Source organism: Amblyomma mixtum, chromosome 7 (genome assembly GCF_055824585.1).
Source record: "Amblyomma mixtum isolate Tamu chromosome 7, ASM5582458v1, whole genome shotgun sequence".
NCBI classification, from domain to species: domain Eukaryota; kingdom Metazoa; phylum Arthropoda; class Arachnida; order Ixodida; family Ixodidae; genus Amblyomma; species Amblyomma mixtum.
In genome coordinates this window covers 93,956,150-93,975,009 of record NC_143018.1, presented here as the reverse complement: position 1 = coordinate 93,975,009, position 18,860 = coordinate 93,956,150, and the positions used below count along the sequence as shown (strand labels likewise).

General features: G+C 47.9%; 1 protein-coding gene across 1 annotated transcript in view; it reads left to right on the top strand.

Annotated features, from left to right (window-relative positions):
- Positions 1–18,860, top strand: part of LOC149336880 (ATP-binding cassette sub-family C member 2-like) — a 108,161-nt gene that overhangs the window by 74,779 nt on the left and 14,522 nt on the right. Inside the window, exons 16-20 of the mRNA XM_089553177.1 lie at positions 1,149–1,316; positions 3,677–3,855; positions 7,017–7,092; positions 9,461–9,668; positions 15,469–15,779. Coding sequence (XP_089409303.1) covers positions 1,149–1,316; positions 3,677–3,855; positions 7,017–7,092; positions 9,461–9,668; positions 15,469–15,779 — 942 coding nt within the window. The remainder of the gene's footprint in view (positions 1–1,148; positions 1,317–3,676; positions 3,856–7,016; positions 7,093–9,460; positions 9,669–15,468; positions 15,780–18,860) is intronic.

Below are 18,860 nucleotides of genomic sequence, written 5' to 3'. Positions count from 1 at the left end.
GACATTGGAAGCGCAGGGCGGAAATAGAATAGAAAGTGACCCAGAAGGGCGTACATTGTTACAGAATGCCAGTAGAGTATAACTAGAGCATTTTGGAGTTTCACGAGGGCATCCTGTTTGTCTAGGCCCATTTGGTGAGCAGTAAAATGGCTGTTGACGCTTCCTTGCGGTGGATTTTCCTAGGCAGGCACTGCTCGGCGAGATGTCTATAAGGGAAGCGACCCGCCAATTTCAAACAGCTTTAGCTGTATACTCGGCAGGTAGAAATTGGCCACAACGCATACTTCTCAGGTGTAAATTGCAGAAATGGGGAAACGTAGACTTACAATTTGTACCCTGGTGCCCAGCGACGCCCAAACGTGCTACGAACTCGAGGCCATGTCTTCCGGACTTGTGTGGCTGGCAGAGAGCTGCGTATGAGCAGCAGACTAGTGAAAATGGTGGCTCGGCACTTGTTCTGTTAATGTATTGCGAGGAAGCTGTGAGACAGCACTTTCTGTCTGCTAGCTCCGCTACGACGCAAGAACGCAGACTGATGGGCGAGTTGGTATGACATAATAAGCCGAAAACAGCCGACCTAGGCACTACTTGCCTAGCTTTCATTTAGCCTTTTACTATTTTATAAACATTTTTAGCATTTTATTATTGCCTGGCTCCGCTAGGCAAGCAGTGTAAGCGCGCGCACTCCCGAGTTTATTTACTCCGCCAATAACGCTGAGTGGTTTTGTTTACTGACAGAATACAGTTAATTTTATTAAATTAAACACATTTTTTTCGCACAGGAGGCATTAGAGAACAAAATTAAGTGCTTTGCTTGCGGCGTGCTTTGGGAGCGAGAAAACGATCAGTTGGAGCTTCCAGGAAAACTTGAGAACAGGAAGGACGGAAAGCGCTATATTGCGTTTCATTCTAGCTTTGATGGCGGATCATTTGCCAGAACTGGGAGAGCCGACAGCGCTTACTCTCGCTTCTTTTCTAACCCTGTAGCGAGACCAGAAAAGATGCACTTTATTACAAACCTTGGGAAGAGCAGAGGCATGCAAATTCAACTCTAGCTCTGCGGCAGTGAATAGAAGTTCACTAATTAGCCTCACAGCATGCAGGAGCAGCGCCAATCTGACCACCGCAGTTTTTTCATATCGGCGCAGGGCTACAATCTGAGCGGTGGTCAGAAACAGCGGGTGTCTCTGGCGCGAGCGGCGTACCACCAGTGCAACATTTACGTCCTCGACGACCCACTCAGCGCCCTCGACCCGCACGTCGGCTCCAAGGTCTTCAAGCAGCTGCTCGGAAAGAACGGCCTACTCAGGGACAAGGTCTGTGGCCGCATTAGCCAAATGAGTGCACTAACGAGCGAAAGCAAAACACTTTGAAGACCGAACAAATTCTGTATAGTCTTTTCATAATTTAGCTAGCTTCCTCAAGTCGTCTCTCGTTTGCTGTAATATATACACGTTTTTATCGCAACGGAGACGTGCGCAGATTTACCGGATGCCTACTACGCATGCGCAGTGATATGAATGGGGCCAGGCGGCGCCACTGTGCGCGCGCAGGAGGCATCCGGTAAACCGGCATACGTCTACGCTCATACGACTCCGGTATGGTAAAAACATATCGATGTTTCTATTATCTCAATATCTGTATCGTAAGTACTGCAAAAGCGCATGTTCTGCTCCTATCCTACTTCTTTTGCACTTTGCGTGGCAGTATGCCAACAAGTGCAGTCAAGTAGTCCAGCAACTAGCCAAAAACCAGTCCTAGCATAGCCGCTATAGAGGATCAATGGCTACCCAAGCCGCAGAGGTAACTGGCCCAATATCTGCAAGTGGATGGTTTCACCCTGGCCCTTTCCAGGACAGACCTTTGCCAATACATTTTCAATATTGTGCCAACTAGCTGTGATGCTGGGGTATGGCGTTTGCCTGCACGCCCCAGTCTGAGGGATCGAATCCCTGCCACGGCGGCCGCATTTAGATGGAGGCGAAATGCAAAAACAGCCACTTTCTGTGAGACATCAGTGCGAGCCAATGAACCCCATATTATCTAAATTAATCATTCAGCCCTCCACTACGACGGTTAATATAGTCCAGGTGCAGCTTCCAGATACTGAACGCACATACTCCACGCTACCACTAAGCCTAACTTTAACCATTGCTTCCACGCATTATACTAAGGTTTAGAAAGTGTTTTAAGCGTGCCCTGGCGCCAGAAAACAGGGATTGGAAGTGAGCAGCCAAACATAAAAAAGTAAAATTAAGCCATGATGTTGAGTGCGCTCTCATCGAAGTGTTAATGGTTAATGCAACTGTTCACTTGGGCATTACAGGCGTTGATAATTTTTGGTTACAACGGCGGCTACCCGGCTTCATGAAATATTGATTCTTTTGCGTGGGCAAGAACATGCGAATAAATCTATTTTAGCTCACGCAGCCAATTTGCAGAGTTTCAGTAGCAATCCGCGGTTCATACCCCTTGTAGGAGGCTTTGTCCACAACACTTCTCAGCCTCGTAATAAAGAGGTGACACCGCCTTCAACAATAGCGAATAACGAGGTATTTAATACATGAGCCGCTTGGCACAAGGCTGCTTAATATGGTGTACCGATTTCAGCAATGTGTCATGTCCTTTCCAAATTTAGTCCACAAACGATTCCAATAAATGGCGGTCCTTTTATGAAGCGCATGTCATCTTGGGGTTTCATTAGTAATGCACAACGTCACAAATAATTCGCTCTCCACCTTACACTTTACCCCAAACACCTAGAAAACACCGCCCAAACCTGTGCTGTTCTGTGTGTTTGACTTCCTCTGCATATTTTCTAAGAATATTGCAAAATGTTTCCCTAATTTTTTTAAAGCTTACTGCTCCGTTTAATAATTACGACTAAAGGTACATTTAACAAGTCCTCTTGTTTCGCGCTAATCAACTCTACATAACTAGCGCTATGTCAACCAAAAACTATCACTTGTAAACATGCAAGAAAAACGGTAACCGACAATGGGCTACACTCTAAGCACGAATAGGCCTCATCGTCATCAGCCTGACTACACCCACTGCAGGGGAAAGGCCTCTCCCATGTCTCTCCAATTAACCCTGTCCTTCGCCAGTTGCGGCCACCGTATTCCCGCAAACTTCTGAATCTCACCCGCCCACCTGCAACATGCTGTACGCTACACGAGAACTCGATAGCACTACCACTACTCATTCTTAATCGGTATGGCTGATAGTCCTGCATGTTCCATCTGCGGGCATGACGAGACCATAACCCACATTCTTTGTGACTGCCCTGCCTACACCACCGAAAGACAGTCTCTCAGCCGTGCGCTGGAGCGCCTAGATACACGCCCTTTCACGGAAATGAAGATTCTCGGCCACTGGCCGCGGCGGTCGTCGGCGGAGAAGGCCTGCAAGGCACTGCTCCGCTTCTTGAGAACTTCTGGCCTGCACGATAGGCTGTGACTTTAACGAACAGTGACGTTTTATAGTGACTTCAATTTTCTGTTACTCTCCTTTCTCTTTCTTTTTTTATCCCCTCACCCCCTTCCCCCCGTGTAGGGTAGCAAACCGATTATTATTTCGGTTAACCTCCCTGCCTTTCCTCTTCTATATCCTCCTCCTCCTCCTCCGATAGCAATACCCCCGAATGAAGAAAGTGAAAATTGGGTATTTCGCGCAGACGCGGCTCCTGGTGACCAACCAAGGGTACCTGCTCAAGCATGCGGACCAGCTGTACTTAATGTGCGGCAAGACCGGCGTCTCGTACAGCCGGCCCGATGAACTGCTCAAGGACAATAGGGCGCCAGCTACGCTTCGGCTCGGTCTGTCGGATATCACTGCCCTTGAGCAGGAGAAAACGTGAGTGTCGTATTGTTTTGGAGCGAAAGCTGTAAGACTGCATTATAAGTAAGGGCTGGACTTTTCGGTTTAAACAAAATACAATAAATTTACGCCAACTAGAACTATCCATACATGGTTTTAACGAAAACGGGCAGTCTCCTTGATATGCACGTCGAAGTTACCCGGCTCTCAAGTAAGAATAGCACTCAGCCAAGAGGGAAACTGAGCGAATTGCGCGAGCCAAGGTATTGATGAGATGGTGAAACCTTGAATTAAACAGCGCGGTTATGCGTTTTGAGATATTGCTCCCCTACGTAACGGGCCTCTGTAGAATGGAAGGCTCCACTTCGTCATCGAACGTGGTCTGCTATTGTAACGCCGCTCACTGTCAGCGCCTGCTTTGCTCAGTTACTTAATGGAGCAGGTTTCTGCACTCCATGTAAGGACACTGTAAACTATACGCAAGCATAATTAAAAAGTGTTATGCTCCGGCCACCATTGCATTAAAGAGGCAGTTCCATCGCTGTCGTCAACACGCGGACCCCAATATGATCCGCCATCTCGCTTAACCTGGCGCGTCAACCCGGTCATAACATGGCACCAACGTTTTAGAGATCAAATGGTAGCTGCTCCAGGAATCTGTTGACCATAGTTGTTGCGACGCCATCTTCTGGGACATCGCCCATAAGGTATTCGCCTTAAAACAAATGTGCGAGAAGCAGCGAACACTACAGTCGGCGAGCAAGGTCGAGGAGGTAGTGGCGTTCAAGAAAGTGGTGATATGCCGTACTAGGACTGCGAAGGTGGAGAAAGAAGCCAGCCTAGCACCGAGCTCCATTGGGGATGCACGGCGTACGCTACGTCACACATTTCATTCAAATGCCTGGCGCGAATTGCCCGGACGACCTACTGCTTAAAGGCCAGCGATGGTGCAGAGCTGCAGCCATGGAGGTAAAAAAACTAGGAGGGAGTGCGCTCAGCCTCTGCAAGCCATCCTCCTCTAACGCCGCTGCCGAGGGCCCTTTTGCGCACTGACTCATGGGAAATAGGCCCTCCTCCACAGTTACCAGACTGCCAGCCAGCGGTGCTTTTTAGTGAACGTCCGTGCTCCGAAGTAGCGCAGCGCAGCGCTTTGGCGGAATGCGTACCGAGCTCGAGGTTGTCTGAAGGCTCCGCGTCTCTGTTGATTACACTCTTAAGTTTTTGGGTGCACTGTAGAAAACTGCGGGTAAACTTTTCATCAAAGGGTGCGGCCGCGACCTCGTCACTGTTCAACTGTAGTTCATAAAGAGAATGGAGAGGAATTCCTTTCGTCGTTATACACACATACGGAGCGTTTATTTCAGCGCATGCTATGAGCGGAGAACTCGAGAGTAGGCGAAGAAACGAGCCTCTAAAAAAGGGTGCAGCGGCTTCCAGAGCGCTGACGGCGGACGGACGTGTTGAACGAGCGCTCCCGCGCGCTGCGCAAGATTCTATTTCTCGGGCAGGCGGACTTCGGCCCGCCCATGGGCCCTCCGTTCTCCGCTATTCTCAAGGCACAAGTCGTGCCGAATACGCGCGCACACATAGGCGGTTCCGACGTGAAATTCAGCAGTGAAGTATTTCTCTCTCTCTCGCTGTCGAGAGAGAGTGCCGGCGGCTTTACGTCTGCCCCTGCGTGGGGTCTCCCGGCCACTGCGCACAATCACTTACAAAAAGAAGTAAACTGTATGTATACATAGCCGCGCGCTCGTAGCGTCCTGTCTCGGACTAATCGCGCGCGCGGCATACTGCACTAGCGGCCGGGGTGGGGCGCCCGGCCGCGTATACCGTCGGAGGTAGCACCCACGGAGCGTTCGTGTCACGCGTGCACTACCTGGCGAAGAGCGAGCGGGAAGTCAAGCCCGCCTGTTCGATGAACGCACAGAGGCTCACCACTGTTCTGTCACGGGTATAGAGGCTAGAATATCACGGGTGCGCGCAGTGCCGCGCGGCCACAGGAGCGCTTCGAGACTGTCCGGGATGATTCCCAGCGCCCTGCAGGCCGCGAGAATCTCGCGACGAGCCACTGCAGAAGCGGCACAGCGAAGGAGCATGTGCTCCAAGTGTCTCCACTGCGCCGCAGTCAGCGCACGCGTCGCTCGGGGATGGTGGCCGCTGCGGCGAGCGAGCAGTTTGCGCTCACCACGGAGCCGTCAGTGAACGCAAGCAGATGGTCGCGTAGTTGCTCGTACAGCGAGAGCGAAACCGAAACCGAAATCCAGCTGCCTTGTCACGTGAGGGCCTATTTCCCATGATGCTTTCCATTATATTTTTTATGACTAGGCTTCAAGATTGTGACGTCATGGTCCCTCCTAGTTTTTCTTCCTCCATGGCTGCAGCACTGTAGCGAGCACGGAGATCAGTGGCCAGACGGTGTTGGGATTTCACTGAGTTCAGCAATTTACGCCATAAAGAGTAAACACTGCCAATTTTTAACGCGTTATCATTAAGGAGCCCGTTCTGCAGAAAATCTGCCGTCGTCGTCAGAGATGTGAGGGGCAAAGCGGCTGAGGTATAGGCAGGTGGCCATTCTATGGCCAACGTGAAGTACAAGATTTTACTCTGCCTCACGCAGCCTACCATGGCGGAAAAATGGGCTGGTCATGTGACCTTGTGTTGCCATCACAACCTCCCGACAAGAATGATTGGTCGCGAGAGGTTGCTTGGAAGAGCGACCTGGATCGCACAAATCCCACAGGTGGCAGCACCTGCCATCGCAGAGCAGTGTGGCGCATCGCTTAATCGCTGCACCAGGAATGGTATGAGGACTCCCGGGGGTCTGTGAATGCTAAGTACACAATGCCCATTTCTGCATATATTGGCATTAACCCATTAGCTATCCCGTCATACCTTTGAGGCGGAGCTCAAGAGCTCATTACGCCCTCGTCGTTTTCTCGCAGTAGAGTCAAACCATAATAGTGATCTAACTGAAGCTGGGTTACAGCAGCTAATATAGGACGTGTCATCCCCAAAGCCGCTGTGTTGAAAGGAGTTTTCCGTCCAGACATTTAGCACTGAGAGAACACCGGGAGCAGACAACTGCGGTAGAATGTACAGCCTAAATAAACTATATTGCAATTATTCCTCGTACTATAGCATCCCAGACACTTTCGCCTCAATGTACGCAGGTGAAACTTACTTCGCCATCTTTGCAGCACAGAAGCCTGCGCTGACAATGAAGACCAGTCCAAAGGAAAGATGATCAAGGAGGAAAAAAATGTATCCACGAAGGTAGGAGTCTGTTGCACTAAATTTCCTTCATTAACTTTTTTTCTGATATGAACTATTGTTTTGCATTCTCACCTAATCGAATTTTGCTGCCAAATATTTCCGTGCCTCGCGGCAAGATGTCCGTGCGTACCTTCGTCGGCCTTCGTCAATGCCTGTCTGCTGCCTTCTTCCTGCGAGGGCGGCCTACGAAACCTTGCTCTCGCGACGTATGTGTTCAAGTAATAACTGCGTCCTACTCAGTGGCATATTAGACGAAATCACAAGCGAGAAATTGATCTGAGGGGCAATACAGTGCGTAGAAGCGATCACCAATAATCTGAAGCTCGTAGCAGAGTGATCTGAAGGCAACTACACTGGAGGACAGGGAGGTGTTTGGTGGGAACAGGAGATTTGGAAGTTAGTTCGCACAGGCTTACCCTGGCTGGTCAAAGAGGGAAATTAATAAGTCCTGTCAGAGAGGCCTTAATCCTGTACTCATCAAGCCCTGGCTGCCAATGATGGCGCTTTCCAGTGTTCTGATCATAGAAGGTGTCTCACCTACGACGGTGAACAATTTTTCATATAGGAATATGATTGAAAAGAGCGCTTTCATCGGCAGAGCATTGCCACTTTTGGTGGGAATAAGAGTGCAGCTAAGACGCGTTAGCCAGCAGGCTGGGTAAGTAATATCGCATATTGAAGTTTTTGACTATTGTAGTTAGGCTCCACTCTTAGTCGGTGGCATGTAGCCCACCGTAAGTAATATCAATATCAATTTTACATGTTCGCAACTGCGTATCGTTCTCATCATCGCTGCAGTCCTAGAAATTTTGGCGCCGCGCTCGGGTGAAACAAATATTTGTTGAGGTTTAACTCTTCTAAACTTAGTTACACTGAGCGAAAGCTTTCTTTCGTTCCTTCGCAAGTCTAGCTTCTCGTTCCTCCTCGGCTTCAGCGGCTTGTCTAGCTCGCGTCATCTGCAGTATACCTCCTCGGCGAGCTATATCGACTGGACTATCGGACGCGGCTTGACGGTGACACCGTAGAGTTCACACACTCGCTCCGGCGCACGCCTTATACTTGGCGAAACAGAAGGAGAAACTGCCAACATGGCAACTATTGCACCTTCGCCAAGTCACGTGGTATCACAACGGCGAAGCCGGCTAGCGCACAGCTGCGCCTCTCCCAGGCTCCCTCTCCTAACCACGTGGTATCGCAACGGCGGAACCGGCGAGCGCGCGAAGGTGCGCCTCTGCTTGGCGAGTCACGTGGTATGCGTGCGCTCCGGGGCTACAAGGTCAAACGCGCATCAAGATTGACCTTGGGAGACGTGTAGTAATAGAGCTTTCGCTCTAATAATCTCTCGGCCAGCGCCAGCCACGCATACTAGCGGGCGTCACACAGTTGGCAGCCTGCCATGTACTCTTGTCCGATTCGCTAGCTCTAAGTATGAAAAAAAAAATAACTCAGGAGGGAGCGTGACGTCACACGGCCAGTCTTCGCTAGCTAAGTGTTCACGAAGCCGCTCCTCCCCTGCATGCTTTTCGCTCTACGAATCAGTCCCTCACGTTTTAATGTCGCTATGTTTTTGTTCGCGCGTCAGCGCGGCCCATGAAGCGGGTGTTTCTAGCAAGGTTGGTATGCAGTCAGTTTGTCGCGCTGGTACGCGCATCCGCTCGCACAGCGGGGATGGATATCACCGTACGCTATCACGTAGTTGGATAGTGTGCTGTCACTCCTTTTTACTTTTTTTATAGGCTTCAAGGTTAACGCTATACGCTATAAATGTCCTTAAGTTTTCTCCTTCATGGCTAACTCCTACGCCGGCATTGCGAAAAGACCATGCGACACTGGCTCTGTTGTCGTGTTCGTAGGTGTGGATAAGACCCTCGCCGGCCAGTTAGGTTTCGGTTTCATCCATGCGCGGCCTCAAAATTTTTTATGCTCCAGTGCCAACAAAAATTCTGTTTACTAAATTCTATAATTTATAGGGAAATTACTTATAGTGGACTACAAACTTCTCAATAAATGAGGAGACAAACTGTTGTAACTGTTGTATTTAATAGTTTAATATTTAATCTCAGTTGACCAGCCAGCTAGTTAACACGTGCTAGCCGCATTCTGTAGCACTCCACTGCTGACAATGCTATGCCGAATAAGGCATTCTTCTCATCCAAAAAGCATTTTTTTTTAATTTCTGCCTTAGCTGAAACGTCCTCTGTTTTTTTTTTTAGTGAAAAGGCAGTATGTGCACTTCAGGCTGTGCCAGCGAGCAATGGAATGCCCTCTTGGTAGCGCCACATTTATATTCTTTCTTTGTGGGCGTATCGTGCGATAAACGCTCAAAAACGGTTAAATGTGAAACCAGTACCTTCGTTCTGTTCTGCAGAGCGCCACGGAGGTGGTTTGGACCACGGTGAAAATGTGCGGCCTGTGGCTTTGGCCGGGTGCGCTGTGTCTGGCGGCGAGCGCAGTGGCCGCCTCCTGGCAGCTGGTGTGGATTAAGGACTGGACCGACGCCAGTAGCACGGGCAGCGACAGTAATCCGTACGACCCCAGCTGGATCCAGGGACTGGTCGCTCTGTGCATCGGCGCTGGTGAGGGAAGCGACTTCCTTGATTGTACTTACGGTGCCTGCAGGAAACGGTGTTGCTTTGGTTTATTGGGGTTTAACGTCCCAAAACGACTTAGGCTATGAGGGACGCCGCAGTGAAGGGCTCCGGAAATTTCGACCACCTGGGGTTCTTTAACGCGCACTGACATCGTACAGCACACGGGCCTCTAGAATTTCGCCTCCATCGAAATTCGGCCGCCGCGGCAGGGATCGAACCCGCGTCTTTCGTGTCAGCAGCCGAGCGCCGTAACCACCGAGCGCCAACACCACTGAGGTGTTGCATTTAATCCGCGCGTTGGTGCGATCCATTGCAAATGCTGCCTGAATCAGTCTGCACACAGTGGCTTGCATGTGCACGATTGCTCTCGAACCACTTATTTCATTTCAAGTATTTCTCTTTAAATACCCACAGCGGGGTAAAATCTAAGGGTGGAAAAAGAGAGGGGCAGTCAATGGTAAAAAGCACGCATACGGTCACTTTGAATTCGGTGCTGGCTTTAGCTCCCTCAGTGCTTATAGAAAACACAACACAGAAAAGTGGTGACCAATAAAAAAAGCCACAAGAAAAGCGGTAGCCAATAACGGCAATATAATCGGTGACTGAAGTGACTGTTTTTAACAACTGTTAATCTATTTTATAGTCACAGTCATAGGATTACATTTAATTTTATCAGTTCCATTTGTGAACAGTTTCACACACGAATAATGTACTAAGTACATAATATTTTATCTTCGGTAAAGCGAAAATTGAAGCTTACCGGTGTGCTGTTATTTCCCAGAAATACAGCTGAAAGAGACCAGCTGGGTGGCTTAATAGGGTGGCTTTGGATTTTGACAGTTCTTCATTTTCAATGGAGCTATGCAAGTCAATGTAAATGCGTTATAAATGCATATGTGACCGCAACGCCAACAGCTGTTAAAATTGCTTTGGTTTCGCCATTTAAACTTGGCTGGCTTACAGCAGTTACAGCCCTTTAAAATTTGGTTTCAGTGTAGTCTTGAAAACCTGCATGGAACAAGCCGGTTGCCGTGTGCTGTGAGCGCAAGATATTCTGAGGGTTCAAAATTGCTCCCCATATTCCGCGCGTAGGATCCAAAAAGTTTGCTTTCGTTCTTTACCTCCGTGCGCCGGGTAAGAACAACGTCAAATCACTTTTCCCATTTGCACTGCATGAAAAGGTTTTGCGATTAGCTAAATACGGCCGCGTTGGATACTGGAGTGCTTTTAACAAGCCTATGCTTGAAGCTGGTGAACGCTGCGTCAGTAACGATAAGCTAGCCACAAAGGCGGATTAACGGAAGGCTAACCAAAGCAGGCTGCATGGGCCCTACAAGCAACACAGGCAAAGTTGCTAAGACAAACAATAGTTTGAGTATTTCTTCCTTTATTTGTATCTGCCGTATTTACCAGTGTAACACCGCCACTTTTTTCCCAATTTCGCCCTGGTGCGTGTTACACTAATCAGTTCTTCATAACTAGATTATACAAAGCGCAACAGGGACAGGACGAACGGAGAAACAACACAGACAAGGCGCTTGTTGGGTTGTTGGGTTGTTTCTTCGTTCGTCCGGTCCCTTTTGCGCTTTATATCATCTAGTCATGTACCAACTCGCCCACCAATCGATTCTTCAGTTCTTCATGCGTCACAGAAATTCTGTAAAAACAATTAATCGCTGCTGCGACTTTTGCATATAATGGAGCAGCTGGTGAAAAGTTACGAACATTCCTATTCACTACTCCTAGCCGCTTTCTCTCTCACTGCTCTCCCATTACCTAGCTTCATCACCGCGCTCCAAAAGATTGGCATTTTCCGTGCCACCCACGGCGTTTTTAATGCCGGTCGCCTTACAACTATTTGAGACCAGATTGGCCGACAACACATGCAACGCCTTCGAAATCAACGCCGGACCTGTAAGAAACATCCCCTCTTAAGTCGCCTAATCGGCGTCGTTTCATGGGAGCCCTCGGCCCTCCACTGAGCCATACCCAACAATTCTGGACTGAAGTATTTTTGAGCGAGAAACTTTTTATTAACGCAATTTTTTATATGCAGTTAAAACTAGATATAACGAAGTTTTTATTTCGTTAAATCGGGAAATTCGTAAAATTGAGAATGGCATTTTTCGGCCCTTCGAAATATAAAATCGTAGCGTAGCGGCGGCCAAAAGCTACCGTGGCATCGTATTTGCCGAAAACCCGTGCCTGCGCGAATAAGAAGCCCGTGAAGGCGTCCCGAAGCATTTGTGAACGAAAGCGCCACCTGGTAAAGCGGATTCGAAGCCAAGGTAGTTTATTAGAACAATTTCGGTTGATGAGAACATTGAAAGATATAGGTAGTTTCCGGGGAATCAAAATTTGTTCGTTAGATCGGGAGCTTCGTAAAATCGGGTTTCGTTAGATCGTGAACTGCAATGTAAGATTGACTATAACAATAAATATATCCGCAGATCACCCAACGGCGTTCTCGATCGGATCAAGTCGTTCTCCACCGGTTTTTAATGGCAGTCCTAACTGTTCGATGCGACCGATGGAAACACTCTAAGCGAAAGATTTTTATGCATATTACAACAATGGACCTTCAATATTTCGATAACAGGATCGTACAATTTTCCAATTTTCAAAATTTTTATCCGGGAATGTTGGGCATGGTAGGAGCCTCTAAAATTCACTTTCAAAGTGAATGTTCCAAGGGATTATAACCAAATCTGGGCGCGCATCAGGAAGTCACGCCTTGAAGCGGTCAGTCAAGCATCTCCGAAAACTGTCCAGGACGAGAAAGGCCCTGGTCGCAGTAGCCCTCCAGGTCGGTACTGCCACAGACTCTATCCAGTCAAGGAACATTTCGTATGAAATTCAACCCGTGCTTTGAAAACGGACCAAGATGCCTTCGTGAAACTTTTCCTTAGGGAGATCCAGCTTTGCTCTTTAGCGCCATGTGTGGTACAGGCTGTTATTAACATCACAAGCGACGCACAGCATCACCGTACATTTTAGCCGAGTGACGCTTCTAGCTTCCTTCTCCTCAGTGGAACCCTGTGAAACGCCTACGCAGGCAGGGCTGGATCCGCATTTGTGGCCTACGGCCGACCGTTCCCGCATTCTCGCCGACGCGCGTTGGCGAAACGATAGAACTGCAACAGCTTGCCCTGCTATTCAGCTGGTAGCCCCTGGCAGAACGTCTTTCGGCGGCCTGTAGATAGTTGGCAACAGCGGTTCGGAATGCAGCTGCAGCGATATCCACGGGCAATAGTCGGGCCTTTCAGGCGTTCTATTTCAGTTTGATTTGAAGCAGCGCAAGGCCAAAAGCCAAAGAAGAGAGCAGAGAAAGAAACGGACGACACAGCGCTGAACTAACAACTGACATTTATTTGGCACGCTGCACGTATAAATACATTCAGGCACCAAAAAGAAAACAAAGCAAAGAGCTCATTCATGCACTGGGATTCTGCACGCCAACACAAGCTAAGATGTGCGATTCAGGAAGCGAAGTTCTTTTTGAGATAAAGACACTGATGGAGCGCTTACACATGTGTCACCATACGTCTTGATGTTCGAAGCCTCGATTATTTCACGGCACAGCTTGTCTCTGTTCCTATCCACAACTCTGCAAGATTCAAACTGTGGGGTGCACTCGCACTCACGGCAGTGCATGCTGAGGTTACGGGACTCTTTATTGTCAACATTGTTGCGGTGCTGCCTAAGCCTATCATTTAAGCACTGTCCTGTCTGACCAATATAAAACCTATTACAAGTGAGAGGAATAGAATACACGACATTTTTTTGACACTTCACGAATTTGCACTCATGATTCTTCGGGCAAACGGGGATAGTTTTACCTGGATTGTTGACACATGCGTGTCAACAATCCAGGTAACAAAAATGTCGTGTAATCTATTCGTCTCACTTGTAATAGGTTTTATATTGGTCAGACAGGACAGTGCTTAAATGATAGGCTTAGGCAGCACCGCAACAATGTTGATAATAAAGAGTCCCGTAACCTCAGCATGCACTGCCGTCAGTGCGAGTGCACCCCACAGTTTGAATCTTGCAGAGTTGTGGATAGGAACAGAGACAAGCTGTGCCGTGAAATAATCGAGGCTTCGAACATCAAGACGTATGGTGACACATGTGTAAGCGCTCCATCAGTGTCTTTATCTCAAAAAGAACTTCGCTTCCTGAATCGCACATCTTAGCTTGTGTTGGCGTGCAGAATCCCAGTGCATGAATGAGCTCTTTGCTTTGTTTTCTTTTTGGTGCCTGAATGTATTTATACGTGCAGCGTGCGAAATAAATGTCAGTTGTTAGTTCAGCGCTGTGTCGTCCGTTTCTTTCTCTGCTCTCTTCTTTGGCTTTTGGCCTTGCGCTGCTTCAAATCAAACAATGAATAACCAACTCGCCCATCAGCTTGTGCTTTCAAGCTTCATTTCAGTTGACACCGGATTCCGTTACTCCCGTTGTCGCGTGTACAGTAATCCACGAGCCTCTGCAAGTTTCGCGAACGGTTTTCTACGGAACGTCTTTCGTTTTTTTTTTTTTAATCGCAGCGTGGTCATAATTTTGCAGACGTGAAGAGTGCACACATTTCCGGCCGACGTCGCATTGAGCTTATGTGTCCAAGCAACGTGTTCCTCGGCGCAGCCGATCATTTCCAGTTACGAGGCCGCAGTGAACATATGCGCGTACCCATTGCCTCCGATAATTCACGCCTGAGAGCACACAGTCTGCGAACACCGGAACACTATTGAGACAAGGTGCTCCGAGGCATAACGTACGGTAAGCTTTCGTACACAAAAAGGAAATATGCAGCCTCCGAAAGCGGTCGTGGTCACGTGATTGGGTGGTCGAGCAGCAGCAGCACCATCTAGCAGCGCGTTGAGGAACTGGGTCGTGACGGTTTTGGTTCTCTTTTGCCGCCGAGTTTTGCGTCCCAAAGGGAGGGTGCGTGCTTTACTTGACGCCGGACCATACAGAATTACAATACTGAAAGTTGCACGATTATTGTACTTGCCGACTGCGTTGTGGTGACAAAGGAACCTATGAGTCAATCTTTTTCTATTCAATTTCCAGTGCTCTCTTGTAATTCAACTGACTTTCTTCTGCTGTACCAATTTGCAATTTAGACTATCGAACCCCCTGCTGTCTATAATTTGTGCAGCAATTTTAATACGATGTGATAAACTCAAAGCTCAAAACTACGAATATTTGTTGTTACCATTTATTAAGAACGATCTCTAAAAGGTCGCTTTCGGCACAAAAAGATTCAGGGGGCACTTTGACTCTCTAAAGTGCTGCAAGGCGAAAGCCTTTCCTGGCGCACTGTTTGGCATTTACTGCGAGACTGTTTGTGCTGTACTAGTGCTTTATTTGACTACACACTCTGACTGCACATTACAACTATACACTTTGACTACCGGCTTTGACTGCTTCTTTAGCACGACTCTCTCTCTGCTTCGATGAGTTCGGTTGTATTCATGGCTCTGTACGCAGTGATCAGGTATGCAGAGCAGTCACTCACGGACGCCTTACGCCTCCTGTCGGAGCGGACGACAACTATTTTTTATTAGTTGTCGTCTGCTCCAAAGGGGGCGTCTAGAATCCGTGGGTGACCTCATTACTTCGAATCCGCGAACTCTGACGTCATAATCATTTTGACCAACCGAAAAGCGTGACACCACTGCTGAGAGCCTTCTGTCGACAACGATGAGGCATTGAAGGCTTTTGCCTTAAAATCCTCAATCTCATTGCCACTGTCGCTGACTTTCTTAAACGTCTCATTTCGCAGTGGTCGCACGCATGGCGGGGAACACGTTTCTCGCCTACGCCATGAACCGGATGTCGCGTGTCCTGCATCACGGCATGCTCGAGCACGTGCTCTTCAGTCCGGTGTCCTTCTTCGACGCTACTCCGAGGGGCAGGATCCTCAACCGCTTCACCGCGGACCTCAACGACGTGGACAGCCGCATGGCGGCGCTCGGCCGCCAGACGATCCAGAACACCCTGGTCGCCCTTTCTCGACTCGCTGTCATCGGCACCGAGAGTCTCGCCGTCATAGTAGTGGGCGTCGTCATGCTCATCGTTTTCTCCATCGGCCTGGTGCGTCATACTCCGCGGTATTTTCGTTCCCCATGAAAGATTAATTCAGGGGGCACTTTGACTGTCTGAAGTGCGCAGAGGCGAAAGCGTTTTCCGCACCACTTTGACTGCCTCTGTGGCACTGCTGACGTCACGACTGGATGACGTCACATGTAGTTAAGTATTAATGACTACGTAATGACAAATTACTAATTAATGACTAATTACTGATTAATCACTAAATACTAAGTAACTGCTAATCAATGACGCTTAAGTTTCGCCTTTAGGAGTGGGACGCCACAGCGTGTTGTAGCGCTGCCAGGGAGTCCACGGAAATGTCACGATGCCTTGCGTTTTGAACGAACGCGTTTTGAGGAAAGAAAATGGCGCAGTAATTCTCTCTCATCCTAGTGGACACCTCAACTGCGCCGTACAGGAAGGGAGGAAGTGGGAGTGAAAGAAGAAAGAGGGGCCGTAATGAAGAGAATGAAAGTTGTATTTGGGGAAAGGAAATTACTCAGTAACTATCTCACATATCTCGATAGACCTCACCTCTGCTGACAAGCTTCTGCTGACAGCCTTCCGTCGACAACAATGAGGCATGAAGGGCTTTCACCTTAAAACTACAAACGGGAAAATTAGATTGCATGTAGGAGGTGGCCCACACAAACATGAGCATTTGAAAGGATCCTCCAGATTTTTAACATGGACCACCCCTGAAAACGAATTAAGATCTAGTAGTAGGTGGATTAAGAGGGATTAGTGAGCCGAATAATGTGCATTGGCTGAGTGATCTTGTTGGAGATGAGTGGGCGGATTAAGGTAAAAGAGAGGGTCTGGTTAGTATAACCTCATATTCCGACCCAATGTAAGGTGCTTGGACCTCCTAGTTCCAAGATTTTCAAAGCTGGAAGTGCTGATGACGTAATGTCCCTCTCGACCGATATGGGCATTTCGTTGCGAAGAGACCAGGTCTTTTTTTTTAATACGGCAGGCTAAACGATATTCCATTAAAACTGAGCTAAACAACACGAAATTTTTGTTCTTGGACCGTATATTTAGTGGTACATTTGCTGACTCATATTATAACGTTGACTGTTAATGGCCTGAGCGAACACCACGTCGTTCGCAACAATTTACGTCATCGTGAAAGGGGCGAGTTGCGACCTAATCACTTGACCGATTGCGAAACAAGGTAATGTGTTTAATAAGTGCGTTAATAAATATTTTAATTAAGCCAGTTCACAAGGAATATAAATATTTAGTCTTGCGTTATCAGGTGATACATTTATGCATGCATCATGACCCTTTGTTGAGGCGAGTAATGGATGAAGTGTTTTTGTATGGTGCTCAACATCGAATATCAAGTTCAGCATTAAATCTGCATTCCCGTTTCCCTAACCCATAAAAAGGCACATTCAATGCTCAGCATGGCATAAAATATAATGTAACGCTGCAATTATTAGAGTGAAAAAATCAGGTTTCATTCTGAGACAACTTCAATGCATTGTTGCAAATGACATCCGAACCTAAAGCGTTATTAGGAAAACTAGGGCCAAGTTCCTCTCTAGGTTGATATCAATAGCTTATTTCATAGCAGGTTTGATTGAGGCTCAAATACGCTTATGCTGTGGACCACGCTTCACGAATAGAGACAAATAAACGTAAAAAAACGTATAACACAGGAGCAAGACTTTTCTTATCCGTATTTGACAGAAGGTACCAGCACCAACATAAACATAAGCTGCAGTGGGAGGCATACGGTCGGAGAAAATTAGGCCTAAATCTGATATTAAACGACTTATGGAAAAAACACAAAATTTGAAAAATAACGGTTTCTGACAGCTCTTTAGAAGTAACTAACGTTCTCATCATTACTTTAAGATTCTGGAATAGAATACCAGAACCAGTATATATGTCAGTTCAGAAGTTTTTTTTTGGACCCTCAAAAAAATGGAATCACATTTAAATATCGCAAGTGTTTATTGCAAATTAAGATATTTTTTTCCTTAACATTGTATCCCCTATGCTGCAGCAACCTGGTACTAAGAGGGGCCTAAGCATTTTTCAGCGACAGCTGTTAGGTTCCTGGTTTTCGCGTCGTAGTAGTGCGTCGTCTTCCGGAAGGTGGTTCGAGTGGAAGGAGGAGGTTGTGGCCAGAGCGGAGAAATCCCCAACCGGAGAAGAGGGAGGACAGTGTGGCGATAGCGTGAGAAGGTGCAACTGGTTGCAAAGGGGACCGACCGAAGGGTAGTTACACTAGAAGTAGGATAACGGTTGCCATAGAAGGGCATACGACGAGAGGAGGTTACGGCGACAATGAAAGGGGGGGGGGGGGGGGGGTGCGCATCACGGCAACTATCCGAAACGTGGTTACCATTGAAGGAGGGGGAAGGGTATAGCGAGAGCGCCAGAATGTAGCACGGTCCATCTTCGACAGCTGCTGCGAAAAGCGCCTTCCGAGAAGATCATCGGCGGCGCTGCGCTGCAAGACTGATGGACACTCTGGAGGGCAGACATATAAGAAAAACTACTATGCGTGTGAAACTAAAAGAGCGCCCTAAATATGTCAGGCCGCTCTCTCATTCTCTGCCACAGCATATCGTAAAGCCCAAATAGCGTAACAGCTGTCGCTGAATCTCGGGTTGACCAGAGGTAACCGTCCTATCAATTTGAAAAAAAAAATTGAAGTTTTCTGTAGTCACATGACCGGTTAAGCCCCGAACACGTGACTGTACCCCTTTACACATGCGGAATCACTGTTATTTTCTTGCTAAACATAATCCCTATAAAAGGTGGCGCTAAAATTCAAATAATTCTTTTGGGCTCCTTATCTTGGCTCTAAAGCAACAGGACCATGCACACACCTAAGCCATCACGAGGTCAACTTAAACTGACAAGAAAAAGTCTCCTTACTGGCAACAGTCACATTTAGGGACTCAAACTAAGACATAAATGTCATATTTTTGGCCGGCGACGTGTTCCAAAGCCCCTATAGAACACCAGGCCTTCTATAGAAGAGGAAAATCCCACTGTATATCGCCCCAGCAAAGCAGCTAATTGGCCCCATGCTGAAAATGTACTGACAAAGGTTGGGCCTAG